Source organism: Pimephales promelas, chromosome 25 (assembly GCF_988280905.1).
Source record: "Pimephales promelas chromosome 25, fPimPro1.hap1.1, whole genome shotgun sequence".
Classification (NCBI taxonomy): domain Eukaryota; kingdom Metazoa; phylum Chordata; class Actinopteri; order Cypriniformes; family Leuciscidae; genus Pimephales; species Pimephales promelas.
In genome coordinates this window covers 4,644,242-4,663,536 of record NC_142793.1, presented here as the reverse complement: position 1 = coordinate 4,663,536, position 19,295 = coordinate 4,644,242, and the positions used below count along the sequence as shown (strand labels likewise).

The window sequence follows — 19,295 nt, the reverse complement described above, 5'->3', positions numbered from 1 at the left end:
ATCCATCTGGCCGCTTCACTAACGCTAGTTAGCAAGGATTGTTAGCTTGTTTTTTTAACAATGACTGGAGAAAATCTGATATTATCTTAATGTGTAAGGTCACTCAGTGTCCAGGACCGTGGTTGTTATTTCTAACGTTACGTTACCTCGGTTGAGTGGCCTGACTTCTACACCTACCTTATAGAGAAACCGATCGTAAAGAGAAACTGAGGGCATATAAATCTTTAGATGCCTCTATGGTCCTGTACAAGACTTGTTTGTACGATCCGCAGTTCTGCCGAGCCAGCGCCGAGACCACGACAATATAAAGAGTGACATTACAGTGCGATTTTAATGATGTGAATATTTTCTAGAAATAAAAGTTCCAGAGACAGCATATTCATTTTTCATCAATTCTTGCACCAAACAACACAACAAGATGACATTTAATAATAGTAACAATTATTTAACATCCTTATTATGTAGCCGAATCTGTGCTGTTTTGCATTGGCCGCCTCCAGTTTTCACTTTGTTGTGCCTCCAGCTAGTGCCGTGACGTAACTGTGACGTCGGCGCAAACGGGGTCTATAGGGAGCCAGTGCAGTGTTGATAGAATCGGGCTAATATCGTCATACTTTCTGGTTCTGGAAAAAACTCGATCTGCAGCGTTTTGGACCAGCTGTAGTTTATTTATTATACGAGCAGGGCAACCACCCATAAGAGCATTACAATTATCTAGCCTTGATGTCATGAACACATCAACTAACTGTTCCGCATGTATCATTGAGAGCATATGATGTAATTTAGAAACCAAGGAGGCTCACAGAGAGCCGAGATATAAAAAATGTTCAAGGGTGGTACTCCCAACCTAGATGCGCCAGAGGAGATCCTACAGCTCAGCTCTACTGCTCAAATCTGGCTCAGAGAATGAAGGCCTCAATATACTGACTCTCCAAAATGAGAGTAGGCCTGATTATTGATTTCCATTATACAAGAGTAGATGTTAACCCAGATAGCAAACTGACATTGAATCAACGTGTAAATATGACATCGAAACAACGTTGATCTGACATTGTTTTGCTCATCGAATTAACGTTGAACCAACGTCAGACGCGTCATTCTTTCAAAACTAACGGAAAATCAACTTGAAATCAACGCGTTGTTTCAACGTTATGAAAGCAAACCAATTTTCGATTTTCATTTAGTCTGACGTTGGTTCAGCGTTAATTCGATGAGCAAAATCGACGTTGTTTCGATGTCATGAGAGACGTCGTTTCCACGTTGATTCAATGTCAGTTTGCTGTCTGGGAAATCTTCATGCTGATTTGTACTCGACTTTCGCCAAGATAAGCACAAACTAAGACGTAGCTTTACAGTAATCTATGCTTCTCCATCCATTTACACTTCTTTCCATATGGTGATGTGAATCTCGTTCTGACAGGTTAGTCTGCCCAGGTTCACAAGTATCAATACGTTCATTGAGCTGTGGTTTGCTTACTGTCGCTGGATTTTATTCGACTGACTTGACTGACTTCGTAAGAAGTACTGATCAATGCGAGGCCCTTGTCCCTTCTCCCTCAAGCATTTCATTATCCCTTGATGAATCTTTAATCCCCTGACCGTTGTCGCCTTGCTCCAGCCAGCTGCAGATCTTGAACTAGTCTTACTCTCCATACTCATATCCGTTTCCATTCCTAAGTTGTTAAAACCGCGTTTCACGCACTGGCTTCCTAGACAAGGGTCTCGCTCCGCTAAAAAGCAGGCTAAAAATCCTGACAACTCAGGACCACTGTCTGGTGCAGCTCCGTGGACAGAGAACTCTCTAAAACGAGAGGAGGCCTAGAAATGTCCTAAGACAAAACGCCACTCATAGCTAGAGGGCATATGGTCCATAGAAAGCAGTAACTAAGGAGGCTCACTGAGAGCCCACTACTTAGTAAACTGACAACGCATTCACAACCCGCTTCCTTCTGAAAACAGTGGCCAAAAGGCTTGGAATGAAACCAAACAGAGCACTACTTCCTGCCAAGCTTTGGGTACGGAGGCCTGAATTTGGCTATTGGCTTGCCACACTCAGAACAGCTTACCAAGGAGGCTTTGCAAATCCTAACTCGGGATTGCTATTCAGCCAGAGCTCTAGGGTGCGGAGGCCTGAAAGAGTGACTTTCTATAAAGAGAGGAGGCCTAACAATGCCCTGCTACTATAAAGTCAGTAGTCAATGAGGCAATCTAGCCTAACCTAACAACCTATGGTACTGCCAAGCTGATCTCTGCGGACAGCATGACGACATCCCGTAGGAGAGAGTCAAGCCCAGGTCAAACAATTCGCGATCGCATCGTGAAAAGTGCACATTTAACCCCCTTGAGAGTCAAACGCACTAGTTCACGTGTCAGATTTGAAAGAATCACATGAGAACAGACATGAATGTAGTGCTATGAGTGCCTTAAACTCACTCGTGCGAACACTATTATCTCTCAAGAGAGACAATAAAGGAAAAAAGCTCCTTGCCTGTCTCTTGTAGTCAGTAACAGTGAATGCATCATACCTTGGGCATCCAGCTTCTTCGAGAAGAAGATAGCATTCCACACAAATGCGCATCCCATGTCCCTCAAGAATGGGAATGTCACAAACTGTGCTTTTTATTGAGAAATCCTCTCTATAGTGAGAGGAGACCCATGTAATGCCCCCATCCAGCTCCCTCAGGAGCTAAACGCGCATGCTCCTCACTCATGTACAAGCAAACAGTGTCCTGAAGACAAGAGGATGACGTATTTCACAAGTTCCCTTTCATACTGACCGTCGCACCAGTGGTGACATCATAGGCTGCCGCCTGCCAATGTCAAGCTAATTGTTGTGTGTAGACTCATGCTTCTGATAGCAGTCATGCTGGAGGCTTCCTTTCGAAAGGGAACCTTATTGACAATTGGAATATTATTTTATACCTGTATTAATTCCTAGGGGGGGAAATGTAGTTAAAATATTATATATACTGAATTTATATTTTTAAAAATGAATGTGAATCATGGCGAAAAAGCCAAAAATGAAACTTTTTTTTTTTTTTTCAAGTTACAAGGGTGTATTTACACCTGCCTTGTTTGGTTTCGATTGAATCGAACTCAATGTCATTTCGTCCTTAGTGTGGATCTTTTGGGCAGGTGTGAACACAGCAATCACACTCGAGTGTGGACCAAACAACCGCACCGAGACCCAGCTGAAGAGGTGGCCTCGGCATGGTCACAAACGAACTCTGGTACGGTTAGTTTAAGGTGTGAACATGAATTTTTACCATGTAATTTGGGGTGATGAAATGCCTATACATTATTAGAGGTGCAACGGATCACAGTTGATTCGTAGGGACCAGCTGCCCCACGGTTCATCACGCATGCGATTCTCTGATTAACTGCTAAATTTAAAGGATAATTCCGGTATTTAACACCTTGAGTCTATTTTGTAGTTTGTTTTGAATGAAATAGAGTGGTGGACTTAGAAATTTTGACAATGGGTCCTGTCTCGACTTTTTGACTTTTTTAGAATCGCCCGTGACAGCGTTCGACTGGGTGTCTATGGGCATGCACAAACATGTCCTTAAAACAACCCTTAACGTTCATTTTTAAAACTGTGCAACTCACAGAGTGGTTGGTGGAGTTCGTTGATGTTCTGAAACAAGTAGCATAGCGAAATACCGTTTCTGACGTGTTTTATTTGTCATTTTTTAAAATCGCATTGATGTCTGCTGGAGGACTCAGTGCTCGTTGATATTACTGCGCTAGCTACCGGAAAATGAAAGGGGTCTGTTTACATTTGGTTGTAGTCTTTTCGCTCGGTTCTCCGTCTCTCAGAAGGCTAGCGTGAGCAGAGCAACTGTGCTCCCGGACTTTTTTACGGTGCGCTAGACACCGTGCTCCGTACAGCGTCCTGGTTGTCGCCATCAAGTGGTCGGGAGTGTGCTAACGCTTCAGACTCAAATATCGAGCGGAAGTTTATACGTGGTTGTGAGGTATCTGACAAAATAGTTCCACATAGCAAACAACACGGATTGAAAGCATACATTGTGCCGATATATTTGTTTTTATTCAAAACATTTGATATTCATTCAAAACAAACTACAAAATAGACTCAAGGTGTTAAAGGTTCTCTGAGCGATCCTGGGTGTTGACGTTCGGAATATTTTCAAACAAATCGGAGGTTAGCTAGACCCTCCCTCCTCCGCATCTCATCTCCTCCCCCTCCCTTCCGTCCTTCCTGAAATAATTGTGAACGTGCATTTCTAGCTAATTATATCCTTGTGTGGGTTTGGCGAACATATGCGTCAATTTAGAAGAAAAAAAACAATTTAACGTTACCCACCTGAGTTCTCGCCATCGTTCAAAAGCTTTGCTACCGATGTAAATTCGGAACTTCGCACGTTCTTTATCCGACTCCTTCTTCTTTTTAATTTGTTCCTCAGAACGACGTCTCTTTGGTCGTGTTTCGGCCATTTTTCAAACTTCCCTCTGATGCTTCTCTCTCCTTCACACACACACACCCCCTTCATGTGCACGCGCACTAACCCCCCAGACCCACCCTCAAATACTTCTTGCCAGTGATTGGCTGTAACACTGTTTGTTAGGTTTCGTGGTCCGGGTGAGACATGATTGTTTTTGTTGCTGTTTTTGGAGCCTGTGGTGTCTACAGAGACCGCGTTTTTTTACAGTGTGTTTAGGGGACAGGCAGCTAGCCGATAGTGAGGAGACGTTTGATGTATGTGACAAAAAATGTTTTGGCCCCACATCGCTTAGAGAACCTTTAAATACTGGAATTATCCTTTAAACATCATAGAGTGAAAGTTTATCATTTCGACTTGTTTTGTCTTGCTAATTTACACATTCAAACAATTTGAACGTAGAAGAAGAGGTGAAAATCAGGACTCGCGCGTAATCTGTAACGAGAGCTGCGCGCACACAAAGAGAGCGCGCGCGTGCGAGAAAGAGGAAAGTTTCAGATAGCGTTAGCATTTCCTTGTCCTTGAACGTACACATGACATGCACACAAAATTATGTTTAAAAACTCGTCTAAATACCCTTCTCGGCTAATATTCTCTCGTTTATGTCATAGTTAAGAAAGAATCCATGATGTTTGTCATTTTTTTCAGTATTGCATTCAGTCTTAAAGTGACAGTACACACACAATATTCCTACTGCTGTCTCTGTCATTAATGTCACTAAAGCAACAAGAAACAGCTTTAACGGAAATGAAACTATTTAAAGGAGTAGTTCGCTTTTAAAAAAACCTTTGCTGATAATTTACTCACCCCCATGTCATCCAAGATATCCATGTCATTCTTTCCTCAGTCGAAAAGAAATTAAGGTTTTTGATGAAAACATTCCAGGATTTTTCTCCATATAATGGACTTCAATGGGAACCAAACGGTTCAAGGTCCAAAAGACAGTTTCAGTGCAAACTGTTCAAAGGGCTTTAAACGATTCCAGACGATGAATAAGGGTCTTATCAAGCGAAATGATCGATCATTTAAAAAAAAAAGGTTTAAGCTCAAATGGTCGCCTTACTCTGTTCTGATTCATAGATAGTTATTTGATTGATAGTTACACACCATGACAATTAGGATCCCACTTTATATATTGTCTACATTACATTTTACATTGCAGACGCAAAATGAATATTGTGTACACAGGCTTTTACACTGTACTTATTACATTATAACTTACAGCTGTAATTAATTTCTGTAATTACATCTATAATTAACTGTATAATTGTTTAGACTTCATTTACCCAGCGTTAAACCTGTCCTAACCTTGCCTATCACACCTCAATAGCAGCACAGGTGCTCTGCAATACAACATCAACACAAGCACATCATACCTAACAATTATTATTATTAATTATGGAAGTAAGACATCTAATATAAAGAATGAGCAAAATTTGTATGAACGTTTCTCTAAATCATGTCTAACGGCAATAAATAAGGAGTAAATTTCAGAATTTGGCACATGCATTGTAAACTAAATTATAAAATGATTTTTCCCCCCAATTTTTAATCTTGAACAGTCCAATTAATTTGTTTCTTTATCACAAACTCATTTGTCATTGATCCATCTGCCTTTCCCCAAGTGACAGATTTAAGTTTGACTGGATCAAACCTTTGACGTGACATCAACAACAAAAGATATGGAAAGTGTTTTTCTATTTATTGCTCTATTTTATCCTTTTTTAAGAGTTGCGTTATTTTTCCAAGCTGTCAGCAAGAACAGATCCGCCATTGACACGCACTGATTTACAAGTGTGAAGTTAGACAGATTTGATGGCCTGGAGATAAAGACTCCTGGCAAAAAAATAAAAGTGTATATATATATATATATCACAGGTTTTGTGAATGTCAATGCAGCAGAGAAGCTTTTCCCAGACTGACATGATTGTCATGGATATTGAAGACACAATGACAGCAGTCCAGACAGACATGTTTCGAGAACAGACAAAACCTCACTCGAACAGACTTGAACACTACAGCGTTTTACTCTTTAAGCATGGTATATAATGTTTTTCACAGAAACAGCTTATTTAAAGGGACAGTTCTCTGTCATCAACTTTATATGATGCAGTCCACTGACTCTTCATCTAAGTTAATCCACTATATTTTGCAACGGAATTAATCTATTTTCTGTGAATATGCGAGATTTCAGATTCATCCGCTGCTGTAGGGAAAGACTTAGAATAAAAGAAGGCAGATGTTTGCCATATCAAGCAGCATAAAGAGCTAAACTAACCGAAGTGGATGACCAGACATATTCAATTAATGCTGATCTGCAAACCTTAAAAGTAGTGTGGATAAACAAAGATAATCCATCAATTCACTGCGACAGTTCAATGTGTTCTGTAAAAAAATTTTTTTTTTTTTTTTTTTTTTGGTGAAGTAAATACTACTGAAAAAAAAAACAATGCAATTTACATGAAAAAGTTAGTTCAGGCAAGAATTGAAAAAACAAAGTAAATTCCATATCAGTGCTTAATTCAAGCGAGTAGAAATGAACGTGTAAATATCAACTCAATAAAATTAAGTCAAAATTACTCAACTTTTCTGATACGGGGGTTCCCATCATGCACTGAACCTTGAATTATTAATGAGGTTCATTTTTCAGTGGTTTCCAGCTGTATTTACACTGTTTTATCATTGATTTTTGTTGTCAGTATTAGTAACTTGCCATTTTGTGACATTTCGAGTAAATTTTTTTGCTCAAAATCACACGTTCAAACACAAAAACGACCCATCAAATGTTACCGCCATTGTGTATTGTCTACCAAATATTGAGGTCTTTGCATTCACATGATGCTTAACATCTGTCATGATGTAATATAAATTACGTAGATGATCTAAGTTAAGCACATACTACTAATGACTAATAAAATCAAAATTATTGTTTTAGCGAAATGTAATGCAAAGGAAATTTCTTAATTCCATATTCCTAGTAAATTTAACTTAAAGATTTCTAATTAAAGCTACTGATAAATATGATTAGATCTTTACTTGGCAAATCTCTGTAAATTTATTAGCATTTTCTGAGTGAAAAAAAGATGCCTAGCTTTTTTCAAATAAATCTCCATTTTTTTTCAGTGTGCTCAGAGAGTTATTGAGTATCATCACCATATGCTTATTTCAATAATATTTCATTTTATTATTACAAGTAAATTCAACATCTCGATTGTATTTGATTTCTTATACTGGGAATAGTACGGCCGACTCGTGATCTTGCAAAGATGGGTATCCTCTGTAACCTTTCATAAAACCTAAATATTATTGTTCATGGTAAAAAAAAAAAAAAAGAAGTGATTCTCAAAATTTGTGAATAATAATAATCTTTCATAGAATACCACATTTAAAAAAGAATAATTAAATTAAAACCATAAAATCAACATGGTACAAAATTACACCACGATTAAGTGATGATGACGATGATGATGATTATAATAATTGTTTATTACACTGAATATAATGAATATCATTTTTTTCAAATAATTAAATTGAATTAGGTAAAGTTAAATCAAATGGTGGTACAAAATGACACCACAACTGAATAATAGAATATCAGTTTTATTAATCCATTAAATTAATTGTAATTATTTTATTTATTTACTTTTTTTTTTAAATGATGATGTCTAGGACAAGCGTAAAAAACATGAAACCGATATAAAATGCTTTAGAAAAATAAATGATGAAGGCATGCAAGATTCCCAAACCCATAGTTCAAATATGTCTTCCTAAAATTACACAAAACCCCAGGAAAATTACCCAAAAGTGCACATATGAAACACCCACCATGATATTACCATTGCACAAAAAATAGGACCAGATTGTGTGTTTGTTTCAGCGGTTTGAAGTCATCTGAAGTGTTGAAAGCAGCATCTCTATCTCACTAATGATTTCTATAGCACTCCGGGTGAATAATGCTTTATCTTATCACAGCGAGATCTGTGCGAGTGGTTAGGGAACTGTAGATAGTTTAACGTAGTTACAGACTGACTGCTTGCAGTGCCTTAAGCAATATAGTTGAACACAGTTATAGGATTACTGCTTTGCGCCTGGAAACATAAGCCTCTCTTAGCGGCGCACAGCTTAAGACCCCCGCGTAACTCTATTAAAGCACATAGAATTTCTCCAGACACAACCATAATCATATAACTCGGTTAAACAGCTCGCCGCTGCTTCAGACAGATTCCTGACTGGATTGTTGAAAATCACAGTTAATGTCCCGCTCTTTATTGAAACTGCAGTTTTATTAGTTTATTGTTATCAATTCATGGCGGAAGCTGATGTTTAGGCACTGTGGAGCTGCACGTGTGGATAAGAGTCGTCAGAGTTTGAGCTGACAGAATAGTTGATGTGAAGATCGTCCAGCATCTGTAATGGTGAACATGGTGTACGGCTTTAAGAGCTGATATATAATTTAATAGCATTGACATTGGGGGTCAGAGAGTTGATAGATCTGATATATGTATAGGTTTAGTGTTGGGCAGGCCGGAGCTCATTAAAGTCGGCCAAGATTCCTGTAAAACCACAATCCAGCGCGGTCTGGTTAGAGTCTAACACCTTACAATCGCACTGGGGGAACTTTACAAACACTGCCAAGGAATGTCCAATGTATATCTCAGTATTTTTTTTGAAAATCAAAAAAAAAAAAAAAAAATGTAATTCATTGTTTTTTTGTAGGGGAGCGTAACACAGGCTAGTTGTAACACACTTGTTTTAAATACTTCCACGCTAGCATGACGAAACTTGATGTATTTACTACTTGCCATTTCAACACTATATATAGAAAAAATTGCGCCAAAATTATGAAATCTTTGTAAGATATCACTGAACATGCTGAGCAAAATTAATGTACTTACTCTTACTCTTACTTAAGTTAATTTTTCATCTCTATTTTTTGTGTTTATTTAAAATTAGACAAATCTGATATTATTTTAATCTCCAATCTGTTGTTTAACAGTTGATATAGTTCGCTAACTAGCAGAAGACACTAGTTGTGCAGTTGGGGCATGTTGTCAGACTGCATTACAATGTGCCCCTATTATAAATATCCTATTATATTCTATACTTTTATGAATTCTATTGATAAAACAGGAGTAACATGTAAATAAAGACTGAAAGTCTATGTTCAGAAATGATTAATTATTATTTTGTTTTGAACTATGCTGTACAGCTGTGTTTTTCGGTGTGTTTGTTGTCAAACTCAAAAATTTGTATATTTTTAATTATTGAAAAATGCCATTATTTTATATGGAAAAAGTTAAAAATTGTATTTTATTAAGAAAATATTTTGGTTTGACTTGTATATATTTTTGATTAGATCAGACATGGTACAATGTACTCCACCTATGGGGCATGTTGTCACATTTCACTTCCATTCTTTCAGGGTAAATCAAGAAAAAAGTATACACTGTATTAATAAAACAAAACCACATAATTGTACTAGACGTGGTAAGTTTTATGTAGTTTTATGTCTCTCATACATGGTTTGTAAGTTAACTTAAAAAATTAAATATATAAAAATGACACAACACTACTATTATAGTATAATAGTACTGGCAAGGATTATGCTTTGATTCGGTTTACTTAAATTATGTTTTAGGATACGTTTCACAACGACATTGTACAAAAAACAGAAAAGTTTTTCCTCTGCAAGTTTCGCGTATAGAATACGACGTTGTCAAAACGACGCCTAATCACACGAATCCGCGAAAACGACTAAAAGCGTTAGTCAGGCCAGGCCAGTAGAGGGCGATGTCACTTGGTAAAGAAACACAGCGATAGACCGAACACCTGAATAACGCCACCGTTAGCACATATTCACGTTTTTGTTTTTGAGATGATAACAGTATCGTATTCAAATGCTGTGTCCGAGAACTCAACTCAAACCACTACTCCCTACCCCCTAGGGAGTAGAGCACTATATAGTAGGTCACCAGCATAATAGAAACAACGCTTTCGGACACTACTCGATCGTCTCTCGGCGCCGTTGATTACATCATCTGTCAGCTGGGCTAAATAGATTTTTTATAATAAATACATTACATTATATTGAGCTTATTTCTCCAAAATTTAAAAACTAAAAGTCATTTCTGGCCATTTCTGTTATAAATGCGCTACTCCACACATGATTATAACGGTCGCTCAGTTTGGTTTTCCCTGATTTTTGTTTGTTTAATCATGTTTCCATGGTTTCTGTTTAGTACTTCACACTGTAAAAAATATTTTCAAGATTTGTTATCACACCATAATTTCTTTTGTCAAATCAACTTTATAATAATTTATTTAGTTGAGATAGATAACTTATTATTTTGAGTTTCTGATGATTAAATTAATCTCCTTCATTGTATTAACTCACTTTTTCCAGTTCAATCAACTTAAAATTTTAAGGCAACCCAGGTTACTTACTTTTTTTTTTTTAAGTTAAACCAACAATATTTTTTTACAGTGTAGTAATCACAACATTTTTTCTTTTGTCAAATCAACTTAAATAATTTATTTAGTTCAGATAACATATAATTTTGAGTTTCTGATGGTTAAATTAATCTCCTTCATTGTATTAACTCACTTTTTCCAGTTCAATGAACTTAAAATTTTAAGGCAACCAGGTTACTTACTTTTTTAAGTTAAACCATCAATATTTTTTTACAGTGTACCCAACACTATCTCACGACCAATTCGTACGAATTCGACGCATGATTAAAAAGTGGCTAATTCGTACTAATTCGTACGACCTCACTCGTACTAGTTCATACGATTTGTCTAAACCCACGTGATGGTTAGGTTTAGGGGCGGGGTAAGGGGTAGGTCATTCGTAGGAATTCATACGAATTGGCCAATTCGTAAAATATGTACGATTTAGCAAAATCGTATTAATTCGTACGAGTGAGGTCGTATGAATTGTTACGAATTAGCCACTTTTTAATCATTCGTCGAATTCGTACGACTTGGTCGTGAGATCGGGTTGGTGCACCTGTTCTCAGTTCTGTTAATGATCTCCCTCATAGTTCAAGTTCCCAGTTCTCTGGACTGGTTTTTGTTAATGTGACGTAGTAACACATTTTGGTTAGTGTTTAATCACCCTTGTTCCTGTATTCTCCCGAGTTATTCTGAATTTAAAAGACAGATTTCTTTAGTGAATCTCCTTCATCGTGTTTACTGACCAGCAGTACGTGACAACTATCGGTAACACTTTACTTGAAGGGGTGTGCATAAGACTGACATGACACCTTCATAATCATGACATATGAGGGAAGCTTTATGCATGTTTGTGACAGCTGTCATTAAGTGTCATTCGCTCAGTTATGACATTTTTTAATGATCATTTTTATCTTAATAATACTAAAATAACAGCCCTTACATCACCTCACACCTTCACACACCTTTGTCCCCAATAATTCAAACAATTTACACTCAAATCAATATTTCATGTCCATTAATTAATTTATTTCCTAATGAACCATGTAATAAGCGGGATAATGTATGGTCAGCTGTATAATGTACAATTAGGTAGTAATTATTGCTTAATTATCATTTACATATGCACACAATTATCATTTACATTGCACAAAAATGAAGCCTGTTTTAAGATTCATTTCATTTTATTATTTTTGCATTGCATTGTTTTTTCATGATGTTTAAGCACATTTAAATCCCCTGCCTCAATTTTCATCAATTTATTTCAGAACAAAAAATCTCATTCTCACTACCACAATATTATTTTAATTGTGGATTACAGATAAGTAAAATAATTGTAATTATTAATTTATTATATTATTTATATATTTAGCTTGCATTAGAGTCATGATAATTTATGCTTAATTACAAATGAAATACATAACTAAATAAATAAAGAAATAATCTTAATGGTCCCAGGCTTTATTTATATATAGCACGTCGCTTTCCATATGTGCTAATGTACAGCAAAGCACTTTACAATCTCTCCTCAAACACCACCAGTAGTTATATACAAATAATTTTGTTATTTTTACTTTAGTTTGGAGTGAAATATGGGCCAGATAGTACATTTTATAATTGTATAATCTATTATAGTAAATATAATCATTATATTAGAGTCAAAAAGCCTAATAACCATTTGATTTCAAAGACGTGCCAAATATGCAAAGCTAAGACGACTAAGAGCCGGTCAAAGAAACTTGTCATTCATTTGTCAGGCAAAGCACTGATCTCTAAAGCTGACTCTTTTAGCCATAGAATATGTTATTTATGAAAAGCGCCTCCATTTTAAAAAAGGCATAACAGGCTGTTGACACTCTACATAAAAATAAGAGGTGTTGACCTTTACCGCTATCGCCCCATTTCTGCCCTATTCTCGCTTTCCCTCTCTTTATGTTGCCTCGCCTCCTTTCAAATGCACAATCCTCACCTCTTCTTTTCACTGTTATCTCATATAATTACCCAACCCATTTCTGTCCGAATCCCTGGAGGCCCCGAGCTGCTCTAAAGGCCACTCAGTGTGTCCAGGCAAGCAGGGATTCAGTATTCAGCCTCTAATTAACCACAGCGGTATTCCAACAGGCCCCAGACCAGCCGAGTCCATATGGCTGCTACAAGGCCGGAGTGATTATCACAGAGAAAGAGAGGGGATGAGTTGATTGAAACGAGAGTGGATGCCCGTATTATTTTTAACGACTCTCGAGATGACGGTGCATTTGTTATTTTTAAGCAGTAGGACCCTAACCTTGACCTCCCACTCACTAACTCACACCTCTGTTTATGTGTTAGCAAAAGCCATTAATGAGTGTGTTTGTGTGCCATGAGTTAGAGAGAAGGAAAACATAGTCATATTTTATTTATAGCTTCAGTATTGACAGTGAGACAACAGCATTTCAGTCAAGTCAGCTTTATTTCTATAGCGCTTTATACAATAGAGATTTTTTTTTTCAAAGCAGCTTCACAGTAATAAACAGGGAATTAACAGTCATTAGCTGAGTTTCCATCCGAAGTTGCGAATGTGTTCAAGAAAACAAAACCATCCCTTCCTTGGAAATTGGTGAAAACTATCTGTATGTCCAATGTTTCTGCTATCTGGGAAGCCACTGTGGCTGTCTTTTCCCAAATCATAAATACTTGCATCTCAGAGCGTCAGACGAAACACGCTCATGTTCTCGTTTTCGCATGCTGGTGTTTGTGAACGCAGTCGTGTGTGACGCTTCTGGAGGGAACTAAAACAAACGACTCTGATGACAGATTTTGGCCCAACATTTAAGATGCTGCAATGCGATTGGTCCGCTGGTTAGTCCAGTTATCCAATCATGTCCTCTGCTGGGGTGCATGTTTTTTTTTTTTTTTCTCTTGCGTATCGAGGGATTTATTTGATAAATGTGTTTCTATCGACATCTATCGTCTTATCGAGCAAAAAAAATGTATATCGTCTAAAGCACAAACTTTTTTTTCTGTGTTTTCATCTAGAATTTTTGATGTGATATCCCAAAATGTGCATGGGTGGATCAATGCTTCAAAAACTTAATAAAATTTGAGACAAGTTAAAATTCAGTTATAAGCAGTTTTACACAAGACAATTTCCGCTTGAACTCAGTTTAATGTTGATTCGGTTCAGTTCAATAACAATGTTGTTGTCAATAATGAAGTCAAAGAGGCTATAAAGTGGCTCATCATTGTTCAAGTTTTGCTCTTGGCCGGTAGTGTCAGTGCAGTGAAATCAATAATTTCACTTTTTTTATGTTTAATCCTCAATTGAGCAATCCAGAGGCGACAGTGGCAAGGAACCCAAACTCTTTCAGCCCCTGAGAGAAACCAGGCTTGAAGGGCCAGTTCTCATCTAGCCAACATGGTGTGATATACAGTTTGGTCACATTCACTGTTGTTCAGCATTTTTAATTTAGTTTTTTACTTTTTATTTTGTGGCCTAAATCCAGTAATTTCACGTCGATCTACGCAATCTGGGGATGTCATATGCGGTTGACAGATTTTGAAACAATTTGGTCGTCATGTTGACCAACAGAAAGCTATTCGTATGCCTAGTTCATACTACACGACTTAAAACGTCGGCAGACAGCCCATTCTCACCCCCAAGGCGTCACTTAACTGACGCCTTGGGAAGCATTTGGACATGCTTCAATATCTGACGCTTTAGGCGCCCTTTAGCGTCAGTTAGATGACGCCCTAGGATCGCGTGTACTCTACCCCCACCCCACACCTAAACCTAACCGCGTCCTCTAACTGACGCTTTCCTTTAGCGTCACTTAGATGACGCCGTATTGAAATATTGAAGCATGGTCAAAGGTGACGCCTTGGGGTGAGAATGCGTTGCGGCAGATTGCTGTGCTCGGTGTTGTGCCTGAACGCGTTCATATTTTGGGCGAACGTGAACTGAACGTACTGTATTACTGCCTGATGAACGTTATTGTGAACTCGTTCATTCTGGTGTCTGTGAACGCACGCTCTCTCAGTTTAAAGCTACGTTCACACTACACGCAACTTTGTCGCCAGTGGCTGCGCTGGAGGGCGTTCCCCACTTCTGGTTGCTTAGTAATGTTTGTGAGTGACATTCACGGATGTTACTCTATGTTAGACAACAAATAAGTTTTATTGCCGCTAAATATTTTGGAAGGAAAAGTCTAAATATAAATGGAATCAGTAAAATAAAATGCATGATATTAAAGATGAACGAGAAACAGTGAGTGCTCTTTGCCATCAGATAGGCCATACCGGTCTATCTGGGTTCCCGAAACCATTCAGTACGGTGAACACCACTGTACAGTATGTACACAGAGATATATTATAAATTATAAGTTTCTGATTCTGATGTTTCTGTTGGCTAAAATGAGTTTCTCGTTCAACTTGCCTCGGTCAGACTCAGCACTGAAGAGTGACGCCCTCCACTGACTTCACTCCTATTGGTTGTCGCTCGCGAAAATCGCTCTTCATTTGCATAAAGTAAAACATTTCTCAACTTTGTCGCGTCATCAGACACGACCCGTCCAGTCGCCAACGGTCGCGACCGCGCGTGTTGCCGAAAGTCGTATATGGGCTGTGGCAATAATAGCCTAATAAAAAAAAAAGCTCGCAACATATGGAAAAAAAGAACTGAAGAGTTCAGATGCAAAAGCCTCTAAGAGCGCTTCAGCGCGCTCGGAGAAACTTATAGTTTAATTCGAAGACACGGGACGTTTCTTTATTTCCGTTTTGTCGCCCGTGTATGGCGTCATATAACCTTTGACTCCTCTATTTTCTCTAACTTCCTTGCGGAACCCGGCGAAACGCCAAACACAAAGGGGAACACTGGACTACCGCCAATAAAGCAAAGAAAATGACGAAGAAAAAAAAGTAGTACGCATTTTTATGTGTGTAAATCACGTGCCCGCTCACGAGCGTTTCCCCGGTGCTGCTCACGCATAAAGCGCTCCCCGTTCACAGTAACCGTGTCGTCTCATTCAAATCAGCCAACTGTTGCTGTTAGCGAGCCTCGCACATTGAATACTCATTATGAGTCAGGCTGCGAATGTACGTGCCCGCTTCAGCGCGCTCATGCTTACTAAATAAACGCCTCACCTCCGGCGCCACGCACTCACTACATTCTCTTTAGCCTTTAGCACCATAGTGGATGCATAACGCAAACCCAGTCAAACGTTTGACTGCAGTATCTTATGTGCCTTATAATCCGGTGCGCCCTATATATGAAAAATGTTCTAAAATAGGTCATTCATTGAAGGAGCGTAATATAAATATTTATATTCGTCTGTATTGTTGTTATGGACCACGATTACGCTTTGCCTGCACGTTCTGCTGCTACAGCCAGCTCAGTAAAGCTCAAACGTACGGGTGAAAAATATGACCCGAGAAGGGTTTGGGACAGGAGAAGCATGACACAGGTAAACATTGGGGTTGCATTTAAAGCTTCTTGACAAGCTAAATCTACAGAGAGATGCCGTATATCCGTATATTTTGTGAAACGATGATGTCATGAGCTGAGCTGGTTGTCATTGACAGCGACAGCAACTCCCGTGAGCCCACGCTCTTTCCCGACGTCATCAAAGTACGTCTTTTGTTATTATTTTAAACGAGTGACCCCTGGTGGCCAAAAATCGCATACTGTACGTTTAAGTGAAATTACTGAACTTAAATATACAAGCTTGATAAAAATTAACATTCTTGAAGAAAATTTCAAATGGCATTTAGAGGCTTTTGCATCTGAACTCTTCAACTGAACTAGTTCATTTTAAAATGTGTGAACTGAACTTTGAACTAGTTCATGTAGAAAGTGAACTTTCGCAACACTGGCTGTGCTGTTTAGACTACATGACTTGCTCTGGAGTCTTGAAGTTGTGTGGTGTTCACACTACGTGAATGATCTGCAACATGGTGTTGCACACTACACGAGTTGACAACAACTCACCCAACGACTCTATCCGGTCCCCAAACCATGTTTTGTCCCGAAAACACACACAAGAAGTGGAATGGGAAATTACGCAAAATAGGACTTGTCTATATAAAAATGGACGCCGGGACAAAATTGGCGGTGCAAAAAAAAAAAGCAGCAAAGCTCAATGATCTATTTACAACCCCGAAAAAAACTGAATATGGGTGAAAGAATGGATAACGCGCGGGCAGTATGGACTGTCTGTGCTACAGGAGAGTTAGCTCCAGATATTTAGTATGCTATATTTGTCTGGCGTCAGCGAGAGCGTTTTTGATGCATTGTTTAGTATTTCACACATAAAGATTGGCGATGCTACCTGATTTTATTCACGCTGCTAGGCAGCCTGGACGCCATGAACCAAATTTCCGCCTGAGATAGGGAACCAATCACAGAGCGGGGAGGGAGCAGCAAGACGATGACGGCGTATATGCGACACACCGAAGCAGTTTGTTTATATCTATGGATCCATCTTGGCAGCGGATACGAAGTTACCTTTTGATACAGCCTTTGTGTACACATAAATCTCCTAAATCTCTGACCCATCATCTTCTTCCTCGTCTAATTTTCTGTCGCTCTACAAACGTCATGTGGTATCATTGAACCGATTAGCTATGAGCTACGTACAGGCGCATTTGATAGACATTCGTAGCACCCAATAATACGGCTCCGGGCATTCGTAAACCACGCCTCAAATACGAGAAAATTAACATGTGGTTTCCAGACCACGTCTCATTCTCAAGGATACGTGGTCTGGCGTTAACCAGGCTAGCCCGACCTGACGGCCAGCTCGTTAACTTGCAAATTGGGCTTAAAATCCGGTAGTGTTTGAACTAGACATTACCAAATTATTTTCAGGACGTTTTGTTCCTTTTTTGTAATTTAATTGGGGGCTTTTCAGCATAACTAACTAGAAAAAAACAACAAATTCTCATCCCAAGACGTCATCTAAGTGACGCTTTTGACCATACGTCAACATCCGACGTTTTAAGGCACCCTTTAACGTCAGTTAAATGACGCTATCTTTGGCCGTCATCTAACTTTAATGACTTTTCGAGGACAGCAAGAGCCAGTCCCTCAAGAAGCCTATGGACTGTATGCAGGAGCGATCTTAATATCTTAAATATCTTAATTTGTGTTCCGAAGATGAACGAAGGTCTTACGGGGTTGGAACAACATGAGGGTGAGTAAATACTGACAGAATTTTCATTTTTGGGTGAACTAACCCTTTAAAGTTAAACCTAACACGTCGGATGTTGAAATATGGTCAAAAGCGCAAGAGAACGGGTTAGAAAAGCATAAAAGTAGTTCATATCATAGATAGCAACATAATGTTAGCCCAGATCCGGCCCACATCCGGTACGTGTGGATGCCGACACTATTACTGCTGTCTGGGATGTCTTTTGACGCCATGTGATCGCTTTATGTGAGGACCAGGCTGAAATTTAATTTAGTTTTGTGTGTGAACTGTCCCTTTAAAGGAGCCGTTATGTCTTTAATGTCTGTGTGTGTCTGTGTGTGTTTGTATATTTATGGAAGTGCAGCACAGTGTAACAGGTATCACGCTGACATGGTGTGAAAAGAGTTATTAATAACACCAAGTTTATTTTGATAGTGTTGCTGTATGATCAGAAACAGCTTTTTCTCTCTTGCAGACGCCAAAGTCAATATCAGGGACTACCATGGGAAGATGGCAGCTCATTACTGGAATGGCAGCAAGGATCTTTTTACAGAACACAGATCTCACTCCGGTACTTAAAAGTTTTAGTTTCTATTCAATGTATCACATTTGCAGATTTGTGTTTATAACAATGACTAACAAAATCATTTTAGTATATTTTGTCAACACTGTAGTGCTGTTGGTTGTTTGAGGTGATTGACAGCTGTTTTCCTCCACTCAGCGGGCAGCTTGTCGAGGGGGAGGCGGGTCCAGTGCTACACACAGCTGTCTGCCCTCCTGTCTCGCTCTCATAGTAACAGGAACAGCAATGCAGAGGCGTCCGGCCGTCAACTAGAGCCCACTCCCTTAAACCGCTCATCCTCATCCTGATACACACATCCCGCGTTAACCACTGCTCAGTATTTGATATGACCTCTTATAGTATTGAATAAAATAAGACAATGTCACTGTTTAAAGGAAAATAGTTTTGCTGTCATCATTTACTCACCCTTATGTCATTAAACTTATATGCTTTTATATATCTATATATAGAGAGAGAAAGAGAGATAGGGTGTGATATATAGAGAATTATATATATATAGGGTGCATTCAGGTTGTTTGGGACACTTTTTATTATCTATATATGTAAGGTTTAAAGGGTTCAGAAGACTTCTAAGTAAAAAAGAAGAGCACTTGTACTGAATGTGCACTTGCATTGTACATCACATCTTAATAC

General features: G+C 38.6%; 1 protein-coding gene across 1 annotated transcript in view; it reads left to right on the top strand.

Moving 5' to 3' along the window:
- LOC120468187 (uncharacterized) overlaps positions 1-19,056 on the top strand; it is a 147,690-nt gene extending 128,634 nt beyond the window's left edge. The window contains exons 9-10 of the mRNA XM_089127679.1: positions 18,555-18,650; positions 18,801-19,056. Coding sequence (XP_088983805.1) covers positions 18,555-18,650; positions 18,801-18,949 — 245 coding nt within the window. The 3' untranslated portion in view covers positions 18,950-19,056. The remainder of the gene's footprint in view (positions 1-18,554; positions 18,651-18,800) is intronic.
- Positions 19,057-19,295: the final 239 nt, after the last annotated feature.